The following is a 22,681-nucleotide window of genomic DNA, read 5'->3' on the forward strand; positions in this document are numbered from 1 at the left end:
TCTATACCCAACATTGTGAGGCACACAAAGAATAATTCCTTTAAAACCCAGTTAATTTACCTTCAGGTGGGTTTGAGTTCAGTGGCACCTTTAAGACCATAAAAGGTTAATTCTGGGTATAAGCTTTTGTGTGCATGTGCAATTCATAATATAATTTACCTGTAACTGACTTCTCTCCAATATCAGTGCTGCATGTTTGAGAGGAAAAGACTTTTTGTCAAAATCCTAGCTTTGTAAGTTTCCAAATCATAGTTCTGCATAAGGTGACCAGTCCACTCATAAGAACATAAGAAGAACCCTCCTGGATCAGACCAATGGTCCATCTAGTCCAGCATCCTGTCTCACACAGTGGCCAACCAGTTCCTCTAGAGGGCCAACAACAGGGTGTGGAGGCCGAGGCCAAAGAACAAAGTTGCACTTAATCAACCTGTTTTAATAAGTGGCAATCAGGACAGTTGTGAGAGGGGGAAGAAAGTAGCTACATGGGTACCATCAATGTTAAACCTGGATTTGTGGGCACCATCTATGTTACTTCATTAAAGGTAAAGGTTTCCCTTGCTCAAAAGCCAGTCAAATCCGACTCTAGGGGGTGGTGCTCATCTCCAAGCCAAAGAGCCAGCGCTGTCCGAAGACATCTCCATGGTCATGTGGCCAGCATGACTAGACGCCAAGGTGCACAGAATGCTGTTGCCTTCCCACTGAAGCGGTACCTATTTATCTACTTACAGTTTCTTGCTTTTGAACTGCTAGGTTGGCAGGAGCTGGGACCAGAGATGGGAGCTCACTCCGTTACACGGCACTAGGGTCTTGAACTGCCGAACTACTGGTCTTCCAGTCTGCACTTCAGCATCTTAATCCTTCTGCAAAACTTAGCACTTACGGTTTTATGGACAAAAGAATGTTTTCCCTTTTCTGGTATAGTGGTTAAGTGCACGGATGCTAATCTGGGAGAACTGGGTTTGATTCCCCACTCCTCCGCATGCAACTGCTGGATGACCTTGGGCAAACCATAGTTCTGTCAGAGCTGTTCTCTCAAGGACAGTTCTAGAAAGAGCTCTCTTAGCCCTGCCTACCTCACAGGGTGTCTGTTGTGGGGAGGGGAAGGGAAAGGAGTTTCTAAGCCACTGTGAGACTCTGAGTGAAGGGTGGAGTATAAATCCAATCTCTTCTTCTTATCTTCTTTCTTTTTTTACAAATATCTTTTTGTATATACAACATTAACCTCTTTGGGAAGAGCTTAATAGCACATATTAAAGTTCATTACAGGAAAACTGCTTGAAAGTCAAGTAAATGGAAAAATAATGGACATATGAAAGAGTGAACTAGATCAGGGAAGAGCAAATCCCAGATTCCATCACAGGATTTTCTGTTAGTGAAAGATAAGATCTGCAAGTCAACATTTGGAACAATGGGAGCATTTATAGCAGCAGCTGCTGTGTGACAAGTAAAGTACTTAGGAGCCATCTTAGAGATAGTTATTCATATTGTAAAAGAGATGTATCTTGCAGGAAAGGAGATAAATAATCCCATGAGCATTCGTGCTATTTTAAGAGTTTATTATACCTGGTTAAATGGTGAAGGAATTACTATTGCTTAATCTTGATTGACTTAAAATCCCTGAAATAGGCTTTCACTTCTTTATCCAGTTATTTGCTACAAATGGAGTAGTGTACTGGGAAAACATCAGAAGAGATTGGGTATCACGATGACTGGAAAATGTGGGTGGGGGAAACAGGCACCTCTCTTTACCGAAGTCCAAAATTTCTTTCTTGGAACTGGATGAAATACAAAATACCTTGTCTCTCTGTACCTGCAGGTAACTTAAATGAGCAGCTTTCAGATTCTCAGGGTTTTTAGAGAAAAATGTAATTTTTGTGTTCAAAAACAAACTATTGACCATGATTCACAAAGTACATCCAGTTGTTTTACGTTATTGTAATGGTATTCTAGAACCATAATTCCTAAGTATGTTTAACAGTGAAATCCTAAACAGAGTTGCATTCTTCTGAGACCATGGGTGTCAGGAGGTTTAGGATTGCAGTGTTTGTCTCTCCCAGAGGAGAGCCCAGAGTTGCATACATGGCCCTCAAACCTCTGTTTATCTTCATAACAGCCCCGTGGATTGTGCTGGAAGAAAGTACCTGGCTGAAGGTTATCTAGATCATTTATTTAGATTTAAACATGACTTTTCTGTACAATGCTACTTTTCATTATCTCTCCACAAAAAGTACTTTTTTTAACCAAAGTTGCAGAATACCTTGTACAGATCTGCATAGTTGCAGTTTTCATCTGCAACTATATTACCTCATTTAACAGTGTATTCATAGTGGTCACTTTTCTGCGATTTTATTGCTGACTTGTACAGAGAATGTGTGTAAAAAAACTTGTAAGAATGTCTCTCGAGGACCAAAGAATCCATTTCTTTGACAATAACTCCAGATCTTTACTTTTGAAATCATTGTATATGGAACTCAAAGAGGGCTTTGTTTTTTCTGCTTAGGCATTGCTCCAAATACGATGTTGGCAAAAATGTCCAGTGATCAAAATAAGCCTAATGGTCAGTTCAGTATCCCCCCCGAAAGGGAAGCTGTGATGAAGTTCATCAAAGATTCACCCATTAGAAAGGTGAGGAATGCTTGAAAATTTACTATATATGATGTTTTTAGCATTACTTATTTATCTGGTGTTCGTACCCTCTTTCCAAATTTTCATCTCCCTACTTTCTTATCTTGCATACCTATATCTAGCTGTCACTACCTAAGAAAATTACATTACATTTAAATGAAAAAGTATATGGTGCGTGAAACAAAGCTTGCATACTTAAAAAATGCATTGGTAGTGGTTAAATACTTGGCTTCCCTCCGATAGCCCTTTCTGTGTTGTTGTTGTTGTTATTCATCTTTCATCTTGCACAGGCTGGCCGTGGAATAAACTTTTCCAGCTTAAAGCTACCACGGGGACGCCCCTCCCCTCCTGGTGCCAATGCAACTGTTTTTTCTGCCCAAGTCATCAAAATGCTCCAGAGGCAGGTGCCCCCTTCCCTCAGTTCTTTTTTTTTTTTTTGCCTCTGCATGAATAGGAGCATTCTAGCGAGCTGCGTCCTTCCTCTTCTTTTCTTGGCAGAGTGAGGCATTTTTCTTGTCTTTTCTCTTCGGACCAGTTGTTCCCAGTGGGTATCTTTGCATAATGAGGTGGCTCTTGGCCTACCCTGTAGTCTTTCCAGTGTCTACCACTTGTGGTGCCAAATTAAGGCGACCAAGGTGCTCTTCAAGAAATGCACAAAGTGTGAGACCAAGATGACTTATAGTGATGAACACGAGCTCTGTCTTAGGCATGTGTCTTGGGGAGTCCCATAATGTAGGCAATTGTGCCATGCCCAAGCTGCATTCCGATAGGTCATCCGGACTAAAAGCCGTGTTATGGGAGAAGGCTTCGTTGGCTTCAGTCCTATCCAAGTCGGTTTCTAGCTCAGAACCTCCCTCCTCAAGCCCGTCAACCGTGTCAGTTCCGGTACCGGAGTCTTGTTCTGGTCCATCTTCTGTCCAATTGGTCCTGGCAGTCCCAACTACTAAAGAGGCTCCCAATCCACCAAAAAGAGCTGCATCCATCACACCAGCCTCGGAGTCAAGTAGTCCTTGGTCCCTATCAGTGACCTCCTCAGTTCCAACCTGTTTTGGAACCACCATCTAAGAAACACAAAAAATCAAGACACGAGAAGATTGGCTCCAAGCACGGCAAGCTTCCTTCACCCTCTCCAAGGTGATCTTCCAAAAAGCAGGGTGTCATTTTGATGCCCACGTGCACTCCCTCTCCACATTTTGGCTCTCCTGATTGTTCCTCCTCAGCTTCTGAGAGGGACTTACCTGGCATCCCGGGAGGTCAGCTAGGGCAGCCTGACACAACACTGCCTGTTTCTTGGCAGCAGGCTTGTCCACCACAGTGCCACTCCTATTATATGTCTCCAGTGTATTTGCAACATTGGACCAATCTCCATTTCCAGCGGCCTCAACCCCTCCCTGTGTTGGGGTCCAGGCAGGACCTTGACAACCTTAGGCAGGCAGAAGCCAGTTCCACTTTTTTACTGTTGATGTCTCCATACCATGAGCCAGACGAGGATGTGGCTGTGATATCTCATTACAGTTCTGAGAGTGGGTCCAAACCATCTTCAGATGACAGAATAGGGGATTCAACCTCAGTTTTCCCAAGTGAGGACCTTCACTTCTATGATGAACAGATGTTGAGAATGGCCAAGGCTCTGGGTATCGACGTCGTCATGTCAGATAACAGGCTAAAGGATAAAATTTTGAATTGCCTGTACTCTGATTCTCCTGGTACAGTGGCTTTTCCTATTTTAGAGGTCCTTGCAAGCCTGATGGCTCCAGTCTGGCAGAAGCTGGCCTCTACTGCAGCCGCTTCCCACAGGATCAAACATTTATATAAGATCAAGCAAGAGTTTTGAGATTTCCTAACTACTCATCCACCTCCCTCCTCACTAGTGACAGAGGACATGCAGGTGCATCATAGACTTGGCCAACACTCCTTTCCTGGAGACAGAGAAAGCTGTCACCTAGATTCCTTATGACATAAATGTTATTAGTCTGTGGCTTTCAACTTCCAAGTGGTGAATTATCAAGTGATTATGGGTGGCTATCAGCTCTTCCTTTGGGAAAATCTGTCATAGTACTTAGATGCCCTTCCTGAAGAACCTATATCATTGGCCAAATTGATCCAATCAGAAGAGCTCAGACTTTCCAAGCAGGGGATAGATGTGGGCAGACATGTGGCTGACGTGTCAGCCAGGTCCATGGCCTCTGCAGTGGTCCTGGGAAGACACACCTGGCAGCATACGGCTGCCCTCCTGTTGGAGACACTGTCAGGTTGAGGGCCTTCCCTTTGAGGAATCAACCCTCTTCTCTCCTTTGAAAAGGGACAGTGGAAAAAGTTTCCACAGGCCTGCAATCGTGTGGTTTCCATGCCAGATTTTTTTCTGATTGACAAAGAAGATGGCGCACCCTAGGCCGATACTTGACTTGAGAGAATTAAGTTTCTGAAGGTTTCAAAGTATAGAAGGGTTTTTCTGTTGTTTCTTACTCCTGATCCCTGGTTTGCTGTCCCATATCTTAAGGACACAAACTTTCATATTGGTATTCACCGCTCACACAGAAAGTACTTCCATTTCAGACAGGTGGCAGAGGATTTTCAATACACTGCTCTCCCCTTTGGCTTTGCCACCACTTGGAGTTTTCATGAAGTGCATAGTGGTGGTTGTGGCTGTACCATCTTCCCTTATCTAGATGATTAGCTTACTGTATCACCATCCCAAGAACTCTTGAGGACACGTATAAGAATAGTCCTCTCTACTTGTACCCAATTAGATTAATGGTTAATTGGGAGAAATATCAGTTAGACCCTTCCCATCATGTTCAGTTCATTGGAGCCTCTCTGAACTCTGTAGGGTGAGGGCCTTCCTACCCTCAGATAGGGGCTGGACTTTGAGGGCCTTGATACATGCCTTCTTGAAGAACAGATGGCAATCAGTCAAATCGATACAGCATTTACTGGGCCTCATGGCCCCAGGGGGCCCAGGCAAGCCAAGGGAAGGCATGGGGTGTGGCCTATATGTTAATGAGTTTCTGCTGCTGGGTGTGGTCTATTATGTAAATGAGTTCCTGCTGGGCTTCCAGCCCTTAAATGAGGTTTGATGGTGTTAAACCTCTTTATTTATGCATATTATTTTGTGGCTCAAGATTTTAGAATTAGCTCAGTGTCATTGCAGAAAAATATATTAGGTTTACTAGCTATGGGCAGCACTCAGCAATGCCATGCAGCTATTTATGCTCGCTCTTTGTGAAATCCTTTTAACAAATGGTTCTAGTTCCAAGAACATAGTTACTCAGTTGATCATTGAGACCAAGTGGAATTAATAAATATTTTCATTTCCCCAGGAAGTATTTTACTACGGTTGATTTAATGGAAGCTTTCAATTTTACTGATTCATATTAACACTCTTTCAGGTGCCCGGCATAGGAAAAGTAACAGAAAAAATGCTTAAAGCGCTGGGAATTGTGACTTGTATGGACCTTTACCAGCAGAGGGCATTAATTTCTCTTCTCTTTTCTGAAACATCGTGGCGCAGTTTTCTGGAAATATCACTTGGTTTGGGTTCCACACACTTGGAAAGGTATTTTATGTGTAACTGGTTAAGTTCTCTGGTTCTGTTAGTATGTTACATTTTATATTTATAGGGAACATACAAAACTGTCTTATACTGATTAAATCAGCAGTTTATTTCAGTGCTTTTTTGTGGGGGGGGGGAGCTGCTAGTATATAAGGTCGTGCCATTTTCCATCAATTCCTTGCTCAAGACTTGGGAGAGCCTCGAATAAAGGTACGAATACCAATGAGTACCGTCACAAAAAATCTCAGGTTTATTTAACCCAGTATCTGCTTGATATAACTAAGTACAAACCTAGCTCCCCCATGCAGATCAAAAAATTTGCACAGGTGGGCACCCAGGAATGCAGGAGATAATTCTGCAAGCCCAGGTCTCTGCAGGGAAAAAAAGCAGAGAATGAAAAAAGTGAGTAAACAAAAAAACCACTGTGGCAATGTGTACAGTTACACAGACATTGTAACTGTAAAAAAAACAACAGGTGCAATTTGGGGTGTTGCCTAGCAGCTCCAATGAACATTGCTGAAATGGCATCAGCAGAGGGACGGTTTGGGGCAGAGGAAGTACAGAGGTGGTATTGGCAGTGGCCAGGGGAAAGGAGGTGGTGGGGTGTAAGGAAGAGCAGCAGTGGGGGGGGGGAGGTTCAGGAAGGACTGTAGCACTGATGATTGTAAGGCCTGGGGAAGGAAGGACTGGGATAAGGAGTGGGGGGGGGAGAGGGACTGCAGTGGCAGGAAGTGTAGTTAGGGAAATGAAATAAGGAAGTGGGGGAAGGAAAGGAGGTGGTAGGGGGCTTGTTCATCCCTTCTTAAATGTAAAACTGACTATATTTGTTTTATATCTTTAAAAACATTTATTTAACCGAACCAAGTTCTGATAAGTTTTATACATTTTCCTGTGCTTTTATAGACAACTACTCTAAAATAGATGTATTCATTTATTTTCTATCCCACCTTTCCCCCATTGGTGTCATGGGTGGCATACATGAGGTAGGTTAGGCTGGGAGAGAGTGACTGGCCCAGAGGCATTCACTGAGTTACATGGCAAAGATGGAATTTGACCAAGTCAAACATTCTAACTGCTATGCCACACTAGTTTGTAAATGTATGTTCCTTAGGTTGCAATGTTATAAAGGGTAACGATGCATTTGCTTTTTTATTTGAACCATTTATCTGTGAAAATTCTGATAAATATTAAGGATGTTTTACATTTATTTTTATAATGGCCTTTTATAATGAATAGTACATAAAATATTAAATATTATAATTCACCAAGAAAATATATACTATTGAAGATGGTAAAAACAGGTTTGATTTTAAAAAATCAGTGCTTGATTGTACATTCTATGTTTCCTTTTTAAAGGGATGGAGAAAGAAAAAGTATGAGCACCGAAAGGTATGTACTCATATTTATATCCACTAGAACTGATAAGTAAAATTCCTGTAAAGGTTTTTTTACTGATGGAAACGCTAATGCAACACTACATGTAGCAAACATTTTGGTCATATGAAGTGGGAAGCTGCTTGACTATGTTCAGCCTATGGCTTGGCTTGCCTCTTTCCAGTGACATCTTCCTTCATTAAATGGGAAGAGGCAATTGCCCACTCCTGACTTCATACAGCATTCACTGCAAACAGGCATCCCATGAGGACTTTGCTTTATAAAGGCTTAAACTATTTCAGAATAAGAGTGAACTTGGGCTTTCTTGCATAATTAGGCCTAGTTCAATTAGAAATACAAATGTGATACTAAAAAAAATCCTTCTTCATGGTTAGTGATGTCACAGGAATACATATTACTGTTCCAAGAAAATGTATTAAAAAAAAGACCAGCCATCTTTCAAAAATACAAAGATACTTCTACTAACAAAGTCTTCTAGAGCTGCCACTCTGCAAATGGAGAAAATTGATAGCTGCCCATAGAAGGTTTTCTTTGTTGCAGCTTCCTTCTTATACAATGGCCTGCCTGAGGGGGCCAGATAGCCCCCTCCCCCACACACACACTTCCATCATTTCACAAACTCACATGCACACATGAAGCTGCCTTATACTGAATCCATCAAGGTCAGTATTGTCTACTGAGACTGGCAGCAGCTCTCCAGGGTCTCAGGCTGAGGTCTTTCACAGCACCTACTAACTGATCCTTTCATTTAAAGATGCTGGGGATTGAACCTTGGGACCCTCTGCATGCCAAGCAGATGCTCTACCACTGAGCCGCAGCCCCTCCCTGTGTAAACTATGTAAATGAGTTGCTCAGGAGGGCATTTTTGTAAAGGTTATAGGGCAACAGTATAATGGAAGGTTCAGGAAGGCCTATGAAAAGAACTTAAAAAGAAATGGACGGCTTATATAAAGGACAGAACTGTAGCTATGCCTTACTCTTACTGCACTGTTTTTTATTTCTATAACTCCATTTTCTGCATCAGTTGACATGCCTCATGCTTTTTTGTACTGTTTCTGTTTTGCTTATTAGATCTCTTGTGCTTGATGAGAAAAATAAACTGTAGACAAAAATCAACACACAGTCTTTTTCGGTCTTTAGTATTGTTTGGCTATATATTAGTTCTCAGGCATTGCTTCCTATTTATGTTATACAGCAGCAGCATGTAAAGGAACTATATTTTGGTTTTTTCTTTAATTATTCTGTATTACATATTGAGAGGGTACTGAATTCAAAAAGCCACACTGAAATAGTTATATAGTCATCATGTCCAGTATATTTTCTAGATTGATTCTATGTAGATTACAGACCATAGCATAGTAGAAAAATGTCATGTTTACCTGTGACATTTGAGGTCAGTAGTGCTGAAATTCTACAATATGAAATATAATGCTATTTTTTATTTGGACATCTAGGACATTTAATGAAATAAGTGCTGCAGAACAGTACAGGTTGTGTCAAGACCTTTGCAGCGACCTTGCTGAGGATTTGCAAAGGGAAGGACTTAAAGTAAGTAACTCTAGGATAAAATACGAAATTCTATATGCCTGTCAGGGTTGTCCCCAGTGGGCCTTGCTTGCCTGTACTCCAGCAGCTGGCAGGAGAAAAAAAATTCACTTGGTGTGACATTACGTCTGGAGAACTCAGAAATGGTGTCATGTCTCTCTAGGAATCACCAGGGACCATAGAGCTTCTGGCATTTCCTAGGGGGTGTGACATCACTTCCCATTTTTCCCTGGAAGTGACATCACAGCATTGCTGGCTTCCCCTACACCACCACTACCTCCCAGTTTCCTGTTGGTCATTAAGCTGGGCCTAGTAACTCTATTGTCAGTAGTATCTGGCCTTCTGTATCCATCTCCCCACCCCCTTGGTCATTTACCTCTGCCCACTCTAGGCAAAGTATTTTGAGTGTGGGCTGTTTTCTGTTGTTCCTTAGTAACAGGATTATTTTGTGACTTTCAAAAACAACTCAAGTAATTTTGCATAGAGTAGTTTTTAGTAAAAGCTGCTAATTAGCAAAAGAATTAAGCAGTAATGGATTGCCTTTGGTTTTATGCTGGTAAAGAATATATATAATGATCACACATTTAAAAGATGTGCCATTCTTCCCTATCTAATTCATATTGGTTGCAGCTTGGAGCAGACACTAGTTTAATAAATATACTGTATACGTGGAAATTCAGCTGTATTGTTTCATCTGTATGGTAGGGAAATCGGGGACAGTCCGGGTGATATCTAGAATTCTAGGTGCTATTAGAACAGTCCAGTAGCACTTTAGAGACCAACAAGGTTTTGGAGGATATGAGCTTTGGAGAGTTAAAGTTCCCTTCGTTCCCTTCGGTCGATTGCAGCCCAACACAGTCACTGTCTGAAAATAGTTTCTATTAGTTACTCAGATTCTCTGGGCCATCCTATCTCTGAATATTTTGGGGCAAGTAATAATTATCAAGCCACAGAATAAATAATGTTTATCTTTGGTTCAAATATTTGTAGCCGCTACTGAGGGTTTTTACGGATTGCTGGAAGAAAAGTTTCAATAGTAGAACATGACAAAGAGTGTACTTCTTGATTCATCTTCATGCATATGTGCATGTAGTGGTTCATGAAGAAGCCAATTCTAAGTAACCTTTGGTATTTCGATGGGAAAATGAACAGTTGTGTGAGAATTGTGCAGTTCAGGGCTTTTAAACTCCCTGAATTGTGTTCATTATAGGAAGTGAACCTGTATGCTCATATATATGTGCTTTGTGAGAGCCCTCTGTGTTCTGTCTTTCTCCCCCGCCCTGGTCAGGAAACTAGATCCAGCATTCAAAAAGTATCTACATTTTTGAACACTATATTTTTCCAGTGGATTTCTTGGGTGCAGATATGTATAAATCATAATGTCTTTGCTTGAATGATGATGCTCAAGTAAAGCAAAGCAGCAGAGCCCAAATATAATTCTAATTTTATGTAAAAGCAGCCTTGGGCCCTGTCCTAGGAGGGAAAAACAGGGTATAAATATTTTAAGTAAGTAAATAAATGCAGGAGCAGGAAGAACACAGCCCCCTCACCATGCTGCAAGGTTTTTCACTTGGTCTGATAAAAACAGGTTACTTGTGTTCCTCAGATTCTCTGTTAAAACCCCCTTATTTGGGTTCTTCAGATTCTGTGTCTTCCAGACGGCCTACATTGCTGATCCCTATATTAATGTGCAGCTGGCATATTATTTAGACAATTAGAGAAGCATAATGAACTACTTTTGCCCTATACTACACGGAACAAAAAGTTCATGTAGTAGCCATCTGGCTAGTTTACTTTTGGAAACCTTGAATCAAACCCCGATTTGCCATGGCTTCTGAATTAAGGCCATTTGGGCAAATTGAAATTTGCTTCCTTCCTACAAATTGAGATTAAATTATGATTTAAAATCCCAGTTTATGGAGAAGAAACAAACTTCAGTGTGTCCAGGTGCCAGGATGTCAAGGTGACTTGGAGTTTGACTGTTTTAGAGGGTAGCTGTGTTGGTCTGCAGTAGATTCAAGTCCGGTAGCACCTCACAGACCAACAAGGGTTTGACTGAAGGCTTCTAAAATTAGGAAACTTTCCATTACACTCCACGTCCCAAGGAAGGAGGGAGGGAGTACACAAGGAACAGCAGCAAGTCAAATTTTATACCTCTGGAGAATAGAAGCTTGTTCATGATATCAGCATAAAATCTATAATTATCACTGAAGCAGGGTCTTCTGCAGGCGCCAACCAGCAAATGAGCAAAATCAACAACTGCCCATACACGTGCCTTCTCCATTATGGCTCCCACCTTATAGAATGGCCTGCCTAAGGAGGTCAGGAAGGTTCCCTCTCTGGGCTTTCTTCAGACTATGCAAAACCTAATTATTTGAAGGCTTTTTTAATGCAGGCAATAGAGTCACACTGTGAGTATAAATGGGAAATTTTTGTTGCGCAGCGCGTTTGAAGAAGTTGAACCAGCACCTCAGTCACACTTGCACTCACCAGCAGTCATTCCATTCACCAGAGGCTTTCCTATAGTCAATCACCCTGAGACAGTCCAGTGGTTACTATATACAGGAAATTTATTTACAATATATACAGCTCGCCAACAAACTGCTCCGCCAGACACCAGACACCTTCCAAGAGAGAACATACAGTAATACACAACTACATATATACATTGGTCAGCCAATCAGATCAGTGCTGACTCATGGTGACTTGGCTTGCCTCTGCCAAGTCCAAACCGGCTGAATCCAGTTCAGTGCAGCTGTCAGCTGTCAGATTCTTATGATCATTATGCTGAAGCTTACACACCGACAATTTTCTCCGTGGAGGGTGGTAAGCAGTGGGGTACCGCAGGGATCAGTACTCGGTCCGATGCTTTTTAACTTGTTCATTAATGATTTGGAGTTGGGAGTAAGCAGTGAAGTGGCTAAATTTGCGGATGATACAAAGTTGTTCAGGGTGGTGAAAAGCAGGGAGGATTGTGAGGCACTCCAAAGGGATCTGTCAAGGATGGGTGAGTGGGCGTCAGCGTGGCAAATGAGATTCAATGTGGCCAAGTGCAAGGTGATGCACATTGGAGCCAAAAATCCTAACTATAAATACACTTTGAAGGGGTCCGAACTGGCAGAGACTGACCAAGAGAGAGATCTTGAAGTCGTAGTAGATAACTCACTGAAATTGTCGAGACAGTGTGCAACTGCAGTAAAAAAGGTCAATGCTATGCTGGGGATTAGTAGGAAGGGTATTGAAAACAGATCAGCCAATATCATAATGCCCCTATATAAATCAATGGTGCAACCTCAGTTCTGGTCACCACACCTCAAAAAGGATATTATAGCTTTGGAAAAAGTGCAGAAAAGGGCAACTCGAATGATAAAAGGGTTGGAACACTTTCCCTATGAAGAAAGATTAAAGCGCTTGGGGCTTTTTAGCTTGAAGAAACAACAGCTGAGGGATGACATGATCGAGGTTTGTAAGATTATGCATGGGATAGAACAGGTCGAGAAAGAGGTACTTTTCTCTCTTTCTCACAATACAAGAACTCGTGGGCACTCTATTAAATTGCTGAGCAGTCGGGTTAGAACAGATAAAAGAAAGTACTTCACCCAAAGAGTGATTAACACATGGAATTCACTGCCACAAGAGGTGGTGGTGGCTACAAGCATGGATGGCTTCAGGAGGGAATTAGATAGGAACTCTCCCTCTTGGGCAAGTGATGCTCTGACTTCTTGGTGCTTGGGGGGGGTCAACAGTGGGAGGGCTTCTAGTGTCCTGGCCCCACTGCTGGACCTCCTGATGGCACGTGGTATTTTTGGCCACTGTGTGACAGAGTGTTGGACTGGATGGGCCATTGGCCTGATTCAACATTGGCTCCTCTTATGTTCTTATGTTTCAGAAAGTTACTTGGATAAATTATTAGGGACTGTGGTCTATAGTACTGTGTATAACCTGCTGAAACGCGGATCCTGCTGTGGAAATTTGCTTCATTTAGTGTGTCATGTTAATACTTATGCTTTGCTTCAGTTCTGTTTTTAGACTTCTGGTTGGTTCAACAATCCTAATTCCTGTTGCATTAGCTACTGAATGTCTCATCCTGTCTGTTGTACTGACCTGCTCTGTGTAATCCACCTTGAGTTCAAGTGAGAAAATATAAATTGGGGGGGGGGGGGAAATTAGATTACTTGGTGTGATAATTTCTTTTTATACTTGATTTAAACTACAGTTGTCCCTTCTGAAAGGGTAGTCAGTACTAGCGGCAGTGTTGTAAACAATATACATCCTGGTCTTGCTTAACATATTTTTATATATATTAGTGCAGTGATTTTGTTTATTTTGTGACATTAGTACCCAAGTATAACTACCTATCAGACATGCTGTTGTATTTATTTTAACTATCTAGCAAAATCCCCACAGTTATGATAGACATGGTCTGTACACTTATCAGGAATGTGCTGCAATGCATCTGTGTATAGTCTAATTACCAAATGCTGACATCCATAGAGTTTTAAAGTGTAACAGAAATAAAATGCTGGAAAGTATAACCATGTGAAATTTATACTTACTGTAAAAGGGTTGCATGTCTTATTTTTAAGCCACGTTATGATTTCTAAATTCTGTAACACCACAGAAAAAGACCTTAACAGTATGTTTAAGGAAGTTTATTCTCTTTAATAGGCTAGAACTGTTACTTTAAAATTGAAGAATGTAAACTTTGAAGTGAAAACAAGAGCTAGTACAGTACTATCGGCAGTTTCTACTGGAGAAGAAATATTTGCTGTTGCTAAAGAATTACTGAAAATAGAAATGGAAGGTGTGGCCCCACAGACTTTACACCTCAGATTGATGGGTAATATCATTTTAAAATTATTTTAACTGCTTGTATTATGTGTGCATTAAAGTAATAGTTGATGTTTCTGAGAAGAGACATTCTTAATAAACACACTGTCCCTACATTTGCTCACAAGCTGCTTTTCTAACTGGAAAAATTGTTGTACAGGAATATGAATTGTTAGAATATTTTATTGAAATATAAGAATTCTTAGCTCTTCACTTTTGCAACTTCTTTGCAACTACCCAGTTTTCTGGGAGAGATATGGTGTCCCATTAGGCATGAATAGGGATAGCTGTCAGTTGCTATTAAGTTCAGGGAATTCCAGGGAGAATTTGGATTTCTTCCAGCTTGCATTTACAAAAACGAAATATCTCTGTAGGTAAAAATGAAAGCATCCAGGCAGCATCTGCAACAGGCCCAGTGTTCAAGATGAAGATGTTACTTGTCTGTTGTTCATGGTCTTCAGTCATAGATAATCTTTCTGTATGCCATGACTTGCCAGTAAGCCCATCTTTCCGAAATTTTCCAGTAGTAACAAGTATAAATCATTGTCACACAAGCTGGTTGACCCCTCATCACTCTCGCTGGACTTGGGGTCAGTAGCGCTCTCCGCCGTCGCTGCAAGCTTCCCCTGGAGGCAACTAGGGTCACCAACTTGACCAGTACAGGGGAGGTTACGTCACCAACCCCTGCTATCCGACCACACCAGGCTTTAGGCAATCCGTCTCTCTCAGTGTGGCCTCTCTATTCCTTGTGTCCTCCTCCACCCATCGCTGCTGCCTCCTTTTATTCCCTTCACCCACTCCTGCCCCTTCTGGCCCCGCCCCCCTATGTAAGGAAAGATGCTGCGCCTCTTCTCAGGGCAGTGCTCCAACATCCACCCTCCGCTCTGCCTCCTTACTGCCTGGCCTGTCGCTGCCCCCACCCGCCTGGAGATGCGGAGCTCGGGGGTGTGCTTGTGCTCTCGCACCGGGCCTGTGGCCCGGCATGACTGCAGTTGCCACTGTTCCCAGGCTTCCCACCACCTTCACCTCGCCCAGGCCCCTTTCCAGCCCGTTGGGGCTCTCGGCTGCTGTTGCTGGCTGAGCATCCCCTCCTCTCCAACGTCGGTTGGGTCCCACCTTGCTTCCTGGTGAGTGGGGGTTGTGGCTCCTTGAGCAGGTCTCCCGTAGGTAGCAGAGGAGGGTGGGGAGGTCATGGGGGGGCTAGTGCAATTAATTTTTTAAATAGTAATGAAGTATGTATCTGCTTTAGGAGTAGGAATAGGCACAAATTGAACCACGAAGCAAAATTTGTCATTAATTTTGCCCTGTGGTTTGCAAACCGAAGTTCTTGACTGGTCTGCCATCACAAACTTCAAGGCAGTTTGTGGTGGTCCATTGATAGAGGGGTTTAAAGGGACTCCGAGTCCCTTTAAACCCCTGATTTCTGTTCTCTGTGAAAACCACAAAAACAGTTGTGCAGTAGGGAACGCTCCCCGCTGCTCAGATGTTTTGGGCTATCTTGTGCAGACCCTTTACACTTTAAAGGGATGGCAGAAGACAGGCCAAAAACAGCTGAGTGAGGGGAGGTGCTTCCCGCCCACACTCTTCAAACTTTAAAGGCACTGCACAAGACAGCCCGAAACAGCGGAGTGGCAGGAAACAGGCTGCTCCCCGTGGCTCAGCTGTTTTTGGGGGGCAGTCTGCAAACCTCATGGAAAGGGACTGCAGTTCCTTTCAACAGGGTTCGTGGAGCCAGAAACCACTGGTTTGGTTAGCTATTAACCCCGAACTGATATGAACCGCATTTTCCAAGTTCATGCCTGTCCCTGTTTAGGAGATTGCCCTTGGTACGGAGACCTGCATTTTGAGTATGATGCCATCCTTCTTTAAATACCATTTAACATTTAAAGATCAAAGCTTCCAAGAGATCATTGTTCAGTGACTAAGTATTCTATGATATATGTTCCCTCTAGCAACTAACCTTTTTGTATGAAACTTATGGCACTGTGTATCTCTGTACAAACTCTGTCATTCCTAGGAAGATTAGAATAGCATGCAGTTTTTAGGCTTGCAAAGTCCATTCCAGTAATTCTTATTAAAATGGACTATTTGCAAAAGCCGAATTACATGCATGTAAATGTTGATTTTGACAAGGCTTTTAAACTCAACTCTGTTACAGATCAAATTTCTATGACTTGTTTATCATATTCAGGTGTACGAGTATCCGGTTTTCTAAATGAAGAGGAAAAGAAATATCAACAAAAGAGCATTGTTCATTTCTTAGAGCCAGGAAAACAAGACTCTAGTTCTAGGCTTTCGCCAAGGAAATCTGGTGAGGAAATTTTTCCTAAAGCATCTGAAAGAGAAAGTTTCTTCAATAAAAAGCGAGCTACAATACAGCAGGCTAATAAAGAAACTTCTATAAATGAGTCTTCAAGCAAACAGAGTCCACAGGATGTAAAGTCAGCAACATCAATTGAACAACCGAAAGATAATGACCATCAGATCTTCATTTGTCCTGTTTGCTTCAAAGAGCATCGAGATAGCAGTTTAGAAGCATTTAACAGGCACATTGACAGTTGTCTCAGTGAAACAGTGGAAAAAGATAATGCAGAAATTACAAATGGCAGCAAATTATGGGAGAACAAGACTGATTTGTCTCTGGAAAGCCAAACAAACAAATGTCAGAAAGATAAAACAAGTGAGCCACATGTAGAAGTACAGCGAACAGATAAAGTCAACAACTCTTTCAGTAGCAGCATAGATGGCTTCCCTCAGCTGAAAGACAATAAGTACAGTAGTCAAAGTAGATATAACTGTCCTGATGACTTTATATTTGGTATGCCAACACAACAAGGTGTTTCTTCTAAATTATTATCAGTGGGAAAAGAAGAAAATTATGAGCAGTCCAGCCGTACAGAAATCAAATTGCCACGTTTTTCCACCACTACTGAAACCAAGTCTTTAGTTTGTCCAGTCTGCAACCTAGAACAGAATACAAAGGATCTTGCATTGTTTAACAAACATGTGGATGTTTGTTTAAATAAAGGCATTATCAAGGAGCTGACAGAAAGTTCAAAAAGCATGGGTGAGTTTTATCAGTCATATAGAAGTATTTTAAAAGTATGTTTTGAGCACCTCAGATGCAGCATGGCAAGTAAACTTTCAGGAGGAAGAGTTGTTTGTTTTTTTATTTTGTGAAGGAAAAGGTGTGATTTTTATTCAGGGAAAAAAGCTGCTTCAGGAGTCTTGAAGAACCATACCGTAAGCTAATTTTATTACCCACATTGCAAGTTTGTTGCCGAGGTAAGATTTGAACTAGACACCCTGGCTCATAGGTTACTTGTCATCTGGACCTAAAGTGTGCTTCATTAAGACTTATTATAATGAATTCTCCTATTCTTAGGGCTGTTCAGTTCAGTTTATTCGGTATATCACCAGCCCAGTTACAGACAATACAAAAAGGGTACTAGTAATATATTTCTTAGGACTGCTTGGAAGTATCCCCACAGCAGTAGAGAGCAGTGCATAGGTAGAAACACTGGGCTCACCAGGTTGGCCCTGGGCCCTATAGGGGAGAGTTAGTCCTCAGCCCTAGCATAAGCCCCTTTGGAGAATGGTTTAGGGCCTAGTTTGGCTGGGTGCCGTGAGATGTCAGGCGCCACAACTGGTTTGGTGGCAAAAGTGGCTTGAGTGGACTCAGCAACCTCTTCTCAGAATCAGTTGCAAAGGCTGCATTTCTTCTTTCTATTCATCTTTCCTGCTAATACCTGTCATTGACCCTTGCCTGAGACCAGCTGTGTTTTCTGTATTTTCAGAAAACCCAGACATTATCACTCAAAAGAGATGTCTCACTTCCCCTAGAGGCACAAAATGAGATAGAAGGAGGGGGGTTGTGCGGGTGCTGTTGCAGGGCAGAAGAAGTGAGTAAGGGAAGTAATGTGGCAGGAGGAGGAGGAAGGAGAGAGCAGTAGATATGAAGGGGGGGGGAGGAAGGCTTCTTCCCCCTTTGCCCTTATCTCAGCCCCCCTCCACACACTTGTTATATATAATTCCCACAGTATATCTTCTGGTTTTCAGCTAAAATATTTGTTTCCTTAGGAAACTTGGACAGAGAACAATATGGTACAAATTCCACAACAGGAACAAAACGGTAAGTGCTCATTGCCAAGTGAACTTTTATTTCAGTCTTTAGAATTTGTCTCTATTAACTGTACTGCTATTAAAATTGTTTTATTTACTTAGTGACACGTGTATTTCTTTCTTTTTAGGTCTGGAACAATGGCTCCCCAGTCCACATCCAAGAAAGCCAAGTCAAACAATTCTAAATGTACTATAGAAACATTTTTTAGATGAGTATATTTTATTAAGGACATCTTGGTTACTGTTATATCATGATAAACTGGATGAAAAGTATGTCACTGACTTCACTATATTGGGTAGATTCACTTATCACTTAATACTGGTGTTGTCCAGTTCACTCCTGTATGGCTATACTAGTGAGAAATCATGAAATCTTTTTATAGCTAACCTTCAAATAATGAATCTTATGAGATTGGAGAGTAATTCTCAGTATTTTTAAAATGAAGGATTTTACCATACATAAAGAAAATGTGTTACTTTTTCACTCTCTAAACATAAATCGTATATATTTGTTTACATAAATTGTGTTTTAATATGTTATGTGTAATATATTCACAGTCTAATATATTTTCCAAAGTAATTTTTATGTATATACTAGGTAATAGATTAAGATTGGAGGGAGCCACATTAGTCCATTAAAAATTCCAAAAACAACACCTGTGTACTACTTTTTCATTGACAAGTGTCAAAGAACAGTGGGGAATTTTTTTACTTCTCCAGAACTTTCCATCAAGCTGACTATTCAGAACAAAAAAAGAGGGGGAGCCAGTGGGGGTTATGGGAAAAGAAAAATGTGGCAGGCCATCATAGAGAAAGGCCCTAGTCTTCATTTTATAGTGTTTTAAAATGTAATACAGGATATATTGTAGACTTGAAGACATGAACACATGAAGCTGTCTTATACTGAATCAGGCCCTTGGTCCATCAAAGTCAGAACTGTCTACTCAGAACGGCGGCAGCTCTCCAGGGTCTCAGGCAGAGGTTTTTCACATGACCTACTACTTGATCCTTTTAACTGAAGACGCCAGGGATTGAACCCAGGACCTTCTGCATGCTAGGAGCCACAGCCTTACTTGGATTAGGTGGTGCTGGGTGTAAATTGTTGTCAAAAGGCACCAAAGGCTATTGTACAGAGATGTGCAAAAAACAAGCAAAAAAATACCCAACAAAAAAACCCAGTGATGGCATTACCTTTGAAAAATAAAAAGACAACTATGTCTGTCTGTCTATCTAAAATGTAATCTATTTCCAATATATGTGTATCACATGCAATTTCTGAAATTGCTAAAAGAAACTCAGTGTAATGCAAATATGCAGAAGCTTTGAAAGCTATATATACATTATTAACAGTTCAACTTTCTGCATCAGTAAAAAACCCCTTATTTTAGTTTTTGTAGTTCTATAAAGAAGATGATGATGAAGAAGAAGAGATTGGATTTGCACCCCGCCCTTCACTACCCAAGGGAGTCTCAGAGCGGCTTACAAACTCCTTTCCCTTCCCCTCCCCACAACAGACACCCTGTGAGGTAGGTGGAGCTGAGAGAGCTCTGACAGGCTGCTTACTGAGGCAAAGACAGAATAACAGTACAATCCTATGCAAAGTTACTCCAGTCCCAGAAATCAATGGGACTAGACTGGCGTAAAGTTGCATAGAATTGCACTGTAAATAGCTCAGTGTAGGTTTGCCAACATGCCTGGAGAAAAATGTCCTCTCCCTTTAATAGGCAGCTGAAGCTTTTACATGGCATCACCAACTAAATAACCCATTAAGCCTCTGTTAAAGGGACCAGACTTTTTTCTCAAGGCAGTTGGCAACTCTATCCCAGTTCCATAGGATAGATTTAATTGCCATGAAAACTATTTGACGGTTGGGAGGATTTCTGCCTATTTTTGCAATAAACACTAATTTTGCAAATCAGCACTGTTCATTTCGAAAATGATCAAGCAACCCTAGAGTTTTCCATATGACCTTTCACAAAAATTAGGTCTACCGTGTGGTCAAAATATGAGTCAATTTTTTAAAGGATTAAGTTTAGTACAGCCTCTGAAAAGTTATCAGCATTGGCTTGACATTTATGCTGGGTATAAAAACAAATTAGTTAATGTTGTAAAAGCAATGAAATTAACTTTTTAATAATTGAAATAACTTACTGTAACTTTTGGCAGTGTCAGGCAAAGGTTCTCTAAATGTGAATCATTCACTGGTTCTCTGTCTGTCTTTTATCATCAAACACCAAAATGCATTTACAGTTTTTTTAAAAATGAAATCAGAATACAAAAAGCAAAGTAACAGCGTCTTAATAGTAAACAGTAGTTTTTAAAGGGAATTGTGAGAAGTAGGGAGGAAGTAAATCCTTCCAGTTTGGAGATGCCTGCAATTTGCTGTGCTGCTAGGTTTGCCTTTGATGGTACAGGTCTAGGGACAAGCAGCCCTCACAAGTGACACCATAATGGAACTTAAAAAAGATAAGTTGCCATCAGCACAGTAACATTCTTTGCTCCATGGAATATTTGACCATATTTCAGTGTGGTCACATGGTGAATTTGATGCGTCTATCAAATCCTCAGCAGCCCTGCCCTGAAAAAATCTACTTTGAAAGCTATAATCAAGGTTCACAGCAAATGGGGTTAGGTGGCAGTTACACCAACATCAGGACTTGCCAAGTCCCAAAACCAGCAAAAGATCAGTTTTATATAATGTGTGATACACTTGGCCGTGCCCTAGTTCCACCTGTGCAATGGCAATCTCACAATGATATTGTAAACCTGCTTTTCTCACTGAATGTGCTGAATAAATGGTGGAAGAGAAAAACCATCAAGTATAATTTCTCCATTGTGGCTCCCATCTTGTGGAATGGCCAGCCTGATGAGTTCAGGAAAGCTCCCACTCTCCGTGAACTATGCAAACCTGAACTATTCAAGAGGGGTTTTTTGTGCAAATTATGGGGTTTCACTGCACAAAATGGTTTTACAAAGTTGCTTGGATAAATGATTAGGGACTCTTGATCTATACTGCTGTGTACAGCTTATTGTAAGTAGGATTGTATTTGTATAATTTCTGTACCACTTAATGTGTCATGTGAATAATTATGCTGTGCTTCAGTTCTTTCTGGTGGTTCCAGACTTCTAAAATACAAATGCATTGGTTACTGAATGTCCCATTTTGGGAATTGTACTGGCTCACTATGTGTAATCCTGCTTTGAGTTTCTGTGGAAAAGATAGACTATAAATAATGTAAATGTAAAGAAATAAATAATATATTAGTTTACAGGTGGATAAGTATCCCTAAGCACTTGGTTTTCATCTCTCACAACAATAAAGCACAACAATAAAATAGCTCACGGGACTGTTTGTGTACTTATATCTGAGTTCTGGTCTACTTAAAAAGCTGGAGCAGTCTGTGATTATATTCTGTCTGTACTCAAGATATCTGATATGAACACATGCAACTAACTTATATGGAGTCAGACAGCTGGTCTATCATGGAGTCAAGAACACTGGTCTATCAAGGGTAGAATTTTCTACTCTGACTGTAGTAGGTTTCCCGTGTCTCAGAGACAGACACATCACCTACCTGTTCCTTTCAGCTGGAGATGCTGGAGATTGAATTTGGGAACCTATGCATGCGAAACAGATGCTCTAGCATAAGAATATAAGAGAAGCCAATGTTGGATCAGGCCAATGGCCCATCTAGTCCAACACTCTGTCACACAGTGACCAAAAATACCAGGTGCCATCAGGAGGTCCATGATCCATCAGTGGGGCCAGGACACTAGAAGCCTCCCCACTGTTGCCCCCCCCCCAAGCAACAAGAATACAGTACATCACCTGCCCCAGCCTGTGAGTTCCTATCTATACTTTGTGGCTAATAGCCACTGATGGACCTCTGCTCCATATGTTTATTCAGGTCCCTCTTGAAGCTGTCCATGCTTGTAGCCGCCACCTCCTGTGGCAGTGAATTCCATGTGTTAATCACTCTTTGGGTGAAGAAGTACTTCCTTTTATCTGTTCTAACCCGACTGCTCAGCAATTTCATTGAGTGCCCACAAGTTCTTGTATTGTGAGAAAGGGAGAAAAGTACTTCTTTCTCAACCTGCTCTATCCCATGCATATTCTTATAAACCTCGATCATGTCACCCCTCAGCCGTTGTTTCTCCAAGCTAAAGAGCCCCAAGTGCTTCAACCTTTCTTCACAGGGAAAGTGTTCCAACCGTTTTATCATTCTAGTCGCCCTTTTCTACACTTTTTTCCAATGCTATAATATCCTTTTTGAGGTGTGGTGACCAGAACTGTACACAGTACTCCAAATGAGGACGTACCATTGATTTATACAGGGTCATTATGATACTGGATGATTTGTTTTCAATTCCCTTCCTAATAATCCCCAGCATAGCGTTGGCCATTTTTATTGCAGTCACACACTGTCTTGACATTTTCATTGAGTTATCTACTACGACTCCAAGATCTCTCTCTTGGTCAGTCTCTGCCAGTTCAGACCCCATCAATTTGTATTTATAGTTAGGATTTTTTGCTCCAATGTGCATCACCTTGCACTTGGCCACATTGAACCCCATTTGCCACGTTGACACCTATCCCTTTGGAGTGCCTCA

The 22,681-nt window shown here is 41.4% G+C and overlaps 1 protein-coding gene across 1 annotated transcript in view; it reads left to right on the top strand.

Annotated features, from left to right (window-relative positions):
* Positions 1–18,283, top strand: part of POLK (polymerase (DNA directed) kappa) — a 33,271-nt gene extending 14,988 nt beyond the window's left edge. Inside the window, exons 7-14 of the mRNA XM_015420365.1 lie at positions 2,501–2,625; positions 6,015–6,181; positions 7,535–7,567; positions 9,028–9,121; positions 13,787–13,958; positions 16,140–17,015; positions 18,029–18,080; positions 18,199–18,283. Of these exons, the coding sequence (XP_015275851.1) occupies positions 2,501–2,625; positions 6,015–6,181; positions 7,535–7,567; positions 9,028–9,121; positions 13,787–13,958; positions 16,140–17,015; positions 18,029–18,080; positions 18,199–18,283 (1,604 nt within the window). The remainder of the gene's footprint in view (positions 1–2,500; positions 2,626–6,014; positions 6,182–7,534; positions 7,568–9,027; positions 9,122–13,786; positions 13,959–16,139; positions 17,016–18,028; positions 18,081–18,198) is intronic.
* Positions 18,284–22,681: the final 4,398 nt, after the last annotated feature.

This window comes from Gekko japonicus, unplaced genomic scaffold, assembly GCF_001447785.1.
Source record: "Gekko japonicus isolate JY-2015 unplaced genomic scaffold, Gekko_japonicus_V1.1 scaffold412, whole genome shotgun sequence".
Classification (NCBI taxonomy): domain Eukaryota; kingdom Metazoa; phylum Chordata; class Lepidosauria; order Squamata; family Gekkonidae; genus Gekko; species Gekko japonicus.